General features: G+C 45.6%; 1 protein-coding gene across 1 annotated transcript in view; it reads right to left on the bottom strand.

The window, feature by feature from the left end:
- The window catches only part of LOC107123094 (TBC1 domain family member 19-like), an 81102-nt gene that overhangs the window by 6907 nt on the left and 65893 nt on the right, over window positions 1-8302 (bottom strand). The window contains exons 10-11 of the mRNA XM_015426270.1: window positions 7856-7971; window positions 3615-3685 (exon numbers count right to left, since the gene is read on the bottom strand). Of these exons, the coding sequence (XP_015281756.1) occupies window positions 3615-3685; window positions 7856-7971 (187 nt within the window). The remainder of the gene's footprint in view (window positions 1-3614; window positions 3686-7855; window positions 7972-8302) is intronic.

Raw genomic sequence — 8302 nt, forward strand, 5'->3', positions numbered from 1 at the left:
AAATAGGGATAGGGAAAGGGTTCTCACAGGCAATTCAGGAGATATATAAAGGAGGGAACGCGAAAGAGTAAACAATGAACACTCACAGGCATTTCCCATACAAGGAGGAGTAAGACAAGGATGCCCACTATCTCCACTTATATTCATAATAGCAATAGAACAACTAGCGGAACAGATTAGAAATTCGGAAAGAATAGAAGGTTATAAGATAGGCAATGAAGAAATGAAGCTCAATTTATTTGCTGATGATATCATAGTAATCATGACAAACCCTAAGGAAGGAGTTAAAGAGATTAAGATTATCCTAGAAGACTTTGAAAAGTGTTAACATGGCAAAATCAGAAATCATATATCTGAATGTAAATAGAGAAGAAAGATACCAGCACAGCTAGCTAATATGATTCCAGGATTGAGTTCGCTGTGCTGGCACTGTAAACATTCTAAAGGCTGGTATGCACACATGTGGTGGGAATGTGCAGAAGTAAAGACCTTCTGGAGGGAAATTATTAGAAAAGTATGCAATATAACATTAACTATAGACTTTAAACTAATGTTCTTAAGTACAATAGGAAGCCCGTTATTGGATAGGACTACTCTAAATCTAGTTAAGGCGGGAAAGGCGGTTATAGCTCTGGCGGGAAAGGCGGTTATAGCTCTGGGTTGGAAAGACAAAAGTAAATGGACAACAGAAATCTGGCACAACTATTTGTTTGACTTTATACAGTCAGATATCGTGGCGTCAATCAACAAGGGAACAACATGGGAATAAAAATCCACGGAAATCAAGACCAGATGGAAGACCTACCTAGATTGGATACTGAAAGAAAGAAGAAGAGACATTCAGTGGAAGATGAAGACTTTGTGCCCATGGCTGGGGTGAAAAGACCAAGATTAAAAGGGAGGGAGGGAGAGAGGAAAGGGGTGAAACTGTAAATAGCTACAAATACTCGATGTAACAGACTAAACAAACAATAAAAATATATTTATTTTAAAAAACCATTTCAAAAGGGCATAATTTCACCATTTCAATGCCAGACAGAGTCAAGAAATGGATCAATAACGAAACTGTTAAATACAAATCAGTGAGGGTTGCATTGATTCGGGCAAACAGGAAGAGTGAAAGGAAGAACAAGTGATAAGAAAGGTGATGTGAACAGCTGAGGAACAAGACCGGCCATTAGGTTTAATATTAAAACTTGTTCAAGCTCTGCATTATGATTCACAATTATTTCACAACAGTTCTCTGATTTTCTAAATGAAAACCATTGAACATATTTATTGAAATAAGAAGTATGTTTACAGACAGTTTTCATTTCGAATATTAAACCAGAGAAACACTGTAAAATAATTCACCTGTTTATCTGAAAGTGCTGCACCTCCAGTTATGGAGTCAACGAAAGGCTTGGGAGATGGGAAATGTAAGCATTCAGGTGAGAAGGAGGAAAATAATTAAAGCCAGGCACGAAAGAATGAGTGTGTACAGAATACAGGGAAGTAAGCGGTCAAAGCAGTAACTTCTGCTTTGAGCCTGAGAAAGTGCTGGTAAATAATACAAGTGACTCTCACCCTGCGTGAAAGCTAAACTGAGAATATGGCACATGAAGAGTTAAACCCTGGTGAGGTCACATCCTGTAGCAGCTTAAAGCTTCTCACCTCGAAGGCAGCTATTCAGATTAACTGTCCTTCAATCAGGCCGGAGGCATCAAAACGAAACACTGTCCTTAGCTGAAGGTTTCTTCTCTGCAGTGGGGCGAAGTCGTCCACACCGAAATCATTGGATGACTGCCCCGCTGAAGTGGAAATCAGCTTTTGTTGCTCCGCCTATCATTAATGTAAACAAGAGTCTCCCAAAGAAATTTCTTGGCAGAAAGAAACTTCCGTGGGCAGAAAGAGTGGATTCAAGTAGGGATACCGACCATGCCAAATCTCTGGCCTGACCCAACAAGGCTCCTCTTGTTATTCTGAGTAAGCAGTAATGTTGAAAATAAAACAAATCTGATTCAGGCATGCTAAACAAAGATGGCGACGCAAAAAATGGGATTTTTATCTTCAGCTGCAGTCTACACAGCATCAGGAGGCACAGAAGTAGCTACTTCCTTGATGGCGGTCTGTGAAAAGCTCTCCTTCAGCTTGGCATTCTGGTCTGTGTGCCGAGATCGATCTATCCCATTCTTCCTATTCGCCACCTGACTTGAACGCTGAGCCAGGCATGTTTTGATGCATTAAGTTTTGCCTCGTCTTTTCTGCAGCCTGTCTGGTTCTTTGGTGGACTGCTGGCCTGTGCAGTAGACAGTATCTGCTGACTGCAAGACTTGACTCCAAGAGTCATGAGCCTTCGTATAAGGCAGCTACCTGAGCGACAAGCCAGAGAATCCCCAAGGGGCAGGAGATCTAGCTCAGGTTTCCTTCCCAGACACAGCCAGTGACCACAGAAGAATTTACCCCTGATCAATAACAGCCAGGGTGCTTCCACTTCAGATGTCAGCGTGGGGTCTGCACACGGCATCCTTTTATTATTTTTACAGCTAACCAAAAAAAAAAAAAATCATTTTTTTAACCAACACCAGGTGAAGGGAAGAAACTACAACTCCCATGAGGCTGTGCAAGAAGATGCAGGCATGAACTGCCCTGGATCTGGACCAGAGAGCAGTCAATATTCCAGCAGTCCAACTAGTAATCAGCTGGAAACCCAAACTGGTAGTCATAGAAGGCGCTCCCCCCCCCCCCAATTCTTCATTTATGTGTCAGTTTTTATTTAACCAGTTGGCAGTGACTGGTGGGCACTATGGCATTGCTGTAAATGTTATGGTAATTCCTCACCAGACAGGTTCACGCTGTTTACCGAAACAGCCCAGCAACCATTCAGACATGCAATCACGACGCAAGCCGAACTGGCAGTTTGCTCCAGCACGTTTAACCTCTGGCTGCTTTTAGACACGTCACGGCAAGCCCGCTCGTTTGCGACTGGCATACACGTGGCTGGTTCCCGGGCTTTCCTCCCTCCTCCCCTTGGCTGTGGATTACAGCCGAAAGCTGGAACCTTGAATCAAACTTCCGTTTGCTTTGACGTCCCAAAGACAGATGACTGATCCAAGTGGGCCTTGGTTTGTCGGGAGGAGGCCGGCTCCAATTCCATCAGGCGCCCACGTTCAGGCACGGAGGCAGACTGGAATCTTGATTCGAGGGTTCTGATAGAAGGAAGCTTTCAATCACAAGACGTACATGGAGGGGGGGAGGGCGGGAGGGGGCGGGGAGGAGGCACAGTCGCCAGCCAGGTCCATGCCCACCATAAGCAGAGGTTTGTTGTGACGTCAGAATGCAGCCTATGATATAAATAGTAAGAATGAGTGATAAAACACAGAGGTCTTCAGCAGAGCTGAAACAACAGGCGACGGTGTTGATAACCCACTTAGAATTTCCCCCTTGCCCTCATTACAAGAATGCCACGAGCTTAATCCCTGTATTTTCATAACTTCCTCTGAATTTTTAGCCTGGGTAAGAATTTCGGCAGAGCGCTTCGGATTGCATGCCATGTGCCCGGGAAGCTCAAGTTACTGCGGCTGGCACCCCGTCAGGAACTATTTTCATTTTTGCCAAGTGAAACCTCTCCTTACTTCAGCGGCAGCCAGTGATGTCACCTCCATTAGATTCACTGCTCGGAAAGCAAACACGGCAGCTGCCAGGACTGAAAAAGAATGCACAACATTTAGACAGGCGGCCTACTAATTAGTCGCAGGAGATATTTCGGTCTTCGCCATCCTTAAACTGAATTCAGCGATAATTTTGTTTGCAAACGATGCAGCCGTGGTCCGGCTCTGGTCAATTCATGACAATTTTATTTTAAAAACAAACAGTGCAAGGGTGTTATTTCAAAAACAAAACAGGACCATTGGGTTGGATCTCGCCAGCTTTTGCACCCAATCCCTATCAACGCTGCACTCAGTTTCCCATCCCACATGGTTTTGAAAATGCAGGTTCCATGACTGAGCACATGAAAACATGAAACTGCCCAAAACTGAATCAGACCTTTGGTCCATCGAGGTCAGTATTGTCTACCTACGGGACCGTCTCCTCCATTATGTCCCCAGGAGAGCGTTACGCTCCTTAGATAGCAATCTGCTGGTGGTCCCCCTCCCTAAAGATATCATTTTCACTCCTGGCCCCAACCTGGTGGGACTCTCTGCCAGGTGCCATCAGGCCCCGCGGGACCTGATGCAATTCCGCAGGGCCTGCAAGACGGGGATGTTCCGCCGGGCTTTTGACTGAGGACAGTGACGGTTCCATCTTGACTGGCACCCTCCTCTGTTGTCTGGTACTTACATCTACCTCGCCCTCTTCCACCCCCTGTCCGTGAAGTAGCTGGCAGTTGGAGCTGGGATTGGTTGATTATTCGCCATCTGACTGTTTCAAAAGTTTTACTGATGCTTTAACTGATTTTATCTTGTTTTGTTTTATGGCTTTTTTTACATCGGCCGGAGCCCTGCTGTGGCCGGGGTTGGACGATTCATCACCATCATCCGCAACAGCAATGACAACACTCAGACTGGCAGCGGCTCTCCAGAGTCTCAGGCGGCGGTCTTTCACATCAACCCCTACCAGCATCTTTCACTGCGGAAGCCAGGGATAGGACCTGGGACCCTCTGCATACAAAGCAGAGGTTCTGCCACCGAGCCAGGGCCTCTCCCCAGGATAGCCCATCTCCCCAGATACCCTAAGAGCAGGGCTATTTTGGGGCAGGAAGGCACAGGAACGGAGTTCCGGCTGGCTCCCGAGTTGGCCACGCCCAGCAGGAACTCATTAGCATAACAGGCCACACCCAACAGCAGAAACTCATTAGGATGGGCTACATTAGGGGTGTGTGGCCTAACATGCAAAGGAGTTCCTGCTACAAAAAGGCCCTGGGTTTTGACCACAAACAAGGTCAACAGAATAAGAAGCAAAAGGTGGGTGTGGCTGGATGACCACACTTCTGGTAACATGGGGGTGCGGCCTAACGTGCTAATGAGCTGTGCTGGCAGGGGTGTGACCTAATATGCTAATGATTTTCTGCTGCTGGGTGTGGCCTATTATGCTAATGAGTTCCTGCTGGTTTTTTTCTACAAAAAGAGCCCAGCCTAAGAGGATGCCACCTTCCTTTTTCACCGGCAGAAAAGTCAGCTGGATCCAACCCACTGCCTCTCATTTAAACACAACTGGCAGCCGGTTCACATACAGCCGTCCTCCTCTCCCATGATACCACAGCATGTGGCACTTAGACCCCATTACATTGGGCACACGAGGACAGTCAGATGGCCACACCCTGGCTGTAACCACTGGCACGGTCTAGTTGCAGAGACTCGATCGCCATGACCTTTACCCCCTGACCCAGGTTTCCCAGGATGACGATCAAGTCCATTGGGCCTGCAAGAAAACAGGACAGTACTTACCTGTTAACTGTCGACCGTGGAATGCTCCTCTGTGCAGTCACACAGGGAGCTGCGCAAAACACGGGCTGGCCTGCACAGTTCTCCATGCGAGAGTGCATGGATGAACTGGGTGAAATGACAGAAGACCAGGCAGACTGGGTGAGTACACATGTGCACAGCACGCTCCCGTTCTCTCGGGATAAGTTCGATCTATGGAGTTGCTGTCACACTTCAACTGGCCACGCCTGCTTTTGTATTTTTAATAGGAGAGAGCCAGGCCTTGGGTTCCCGCAGATCTGGTCAGATGCGCTCTAAAAAGACTTGCTCCAGACTGCAGGAACAATCCCCTATTCCACCTGAATTTCTTAATCTTCGTAAATCCAGAACATTCCGTAATTCAATTTTTCATTCTGTAAATACACAGAAAGACCTGAAAAGGCGTTTTTGAGGTATATTTTTGGCTCGGGAATTCTGGTACGTACATCCCTATTTCTGGGAGCTGCTACAGGAAGCCAGGGTACGCCTTTGCTGGTCTCGGTACCGTTGCCGCTACTGCCAGCACACGCCCTCCTCCTCAGCAGTATCTGGTTTCTTCAGACATAAAAAAAACTACAAATACACTGTAACAAAATGCTAAATAGATACATAAAACTTAAGGTAATTAAAGTTGTGTGTAGTAGTATTTGTCTATTGTGTGCAATTATTCCAATACAAAATTTATACAAGTACAATTATACATACAATGTAGAAAATATTTTGAAACGTAATATAAATGGTCAAGGATCATCACATAGAATCAACAAATCATAGTAAGTTAGTTGTTGTAGATTGTTGTAGATTTTGCGGGTTGTGTGGCCGTGGTCTTGGCATTGTAGGACCTGACGTTTCGCCGGTAACTGTGACTGGCATCCTCAGAGGTATAACACAGAAAGATGGAGTACTCTCTGTGTCAAGGTGAGAAGAAAAAAGGTAGCCAGGTAATTTATACCTACTTAGGAAGGTGGGGTAGGGCTGAGTCATTATCTTGTAAGAGTTCCCCAGGCTGTGACATGCTAATGGAGGAGCTTTCCTGAGGAGGTTCTTTTGCATGTGGATTGGCTGTTGAAATTCTAATCTTATCTGTAGTGCTTATTGTAAGATGTCGAGCATTTTGTGTTTTTCAGGACAGGAAACCATGCCCTATTTATTTTTAAACCCTCTTCTGTCCTGTTGAAATGGTGTTTATGTTTATGAATTTCAATGGCTTCCCTGTGTAATCTGACATGGTAATTGGATGTGTTGTCCAGCCTTTCAGTGTCTTGGACTAAGATACTGTGTCCTGTTTGAGTTAGGCTATGTACAGCCGCTGCTGATTTTTCAGGTTGGCCCAGTCTGCAGTGTTTTTCATGTTCTTATATTCTCGTCTGAAGGCTACGCTGTGTGGTCCCGATGTAAACCCCTCCACAACTGGATAAGAAGAATCATCACAGTAAGAAGGAATCATCAAAGTCCTTAATCTAAATTGTATGTATAATTGTAATTGAATGTATACGTTTTGTATTGGAAAAATAGACAAATACTACTACACACAACTTTTATTACCTTAAGTTTGATTAAGAACATAAGAACATAAGAGAAGCCAATGTTGGATCTGGCCAATGGCCCATCCAGTCCAACACTCTTCACACAGTGGCCAAAAATACCAGGTGCCGTCAGGAGGTCCAGCAGTGGGGCCAGGAGACTAGGAGGCCTCCCACTATTGCCCCTCCCCCAAGCACCAAGAAGACAGAGCATCACTTGCCCCAGACCGAGAGATCCTACCTATACCTTGTGGCTAATAGCCACTGATAGACTTCTGCTCCATATGCTTATCTAATTCCCTCTTGAAGGTGAATTCCATGTGTTAATCACTCTTTGGGTGAAGAAGGACTTCCTTTTATCTGTTCTAACCCGACTGCTCAGCAGTTTCATGGAGTGCCCACGAGTTCTTGTACTGTGAGAAAGGGAGAAAAGTACTTCTTTCTCTACCTGCTCTATCCCATGCATAATCTTATAAACCTTGATCAGGTCACCCCTCAGCTGTCGTTTCTCCAAGCTAAAGAGCCCCAAGCGTTTTAACCTTTCTTCATAGGGAAAGTGTTCCAAACCTTATTGATTTATTTAGCGTTTTATTGCAGTGTATTTGTAGGGTTTTTTACGTTCTCCAGACACTGTAATCCTTCCTATGCTGGTTTCTTCAGACAGCAGAGACAAGGGGCAAGGAAGTAACTGCACCCTCTGGTTGCATTTCTTCTCTCTGCTGCTGTACAAAAGTGCGTGTCGCAGTGGAAGGTCGAAAAAAGAGAGGCGGCAGCAGGACCGACGCTGGGAGGACTGGACACACCATACCCAAGGAACCAAATGATTCTTCATTAATATATATATTAAGGAGAACGTTGACATTATTTAGAAACATAATTTTTTTCCATTACCTGCAAGGATTTCCAGAGAGTTGTATCCCAAAATCCTGTCCCACAAAAGCAGGAGCTGATCCGTGGCTAAGTAACCGGAGAATGCGCGGACCATCCATTTGAATGATATTCGCAGGCTAAGTGGAAAAGACACGGCCCAAACTTATTACAAAGCCTTTAGGAAATACTTCGGAAGTATTTGTTTCTATAGACAACTGCCAGGTGCCGATTCTACTCATTTTTTTTTCTTATTTGGAATAGTAGATTAGAATAGTACAAGGGGGGGACCCGCGATACTCACGGGGGGGCAGTCTCTCTCTTTCCCCCCTTCTCTCTCTCTCTGTCTCTCTGTCCCCCCTTCTCTCTCTTCCTCCCCAGTCTCTCTGTCTCTCCCCCCTTCTTTCTCCCCCCAGTCTCTCTCTCTCTCCCCCCTTCTCTCTCCCCCCAGTCTCTCTCTTCCCCGTTCTC

Source organism: Gekko japonicus, unplaced genomic scaffold (genome assembly GCF_001447785.1).
Source record: "Gekko japonicus isolate JY-2015 unplaced genomic scaffold, Gekko_japonicus_V1.1 scaffold451, whole genome shotgun sequence".
Lineage (NCBI taxonomy): Eukaryota > Metazoa > Chordata > Lepidosauria > Squamata > Gekkonidae > Gekko > Gekko japonicus.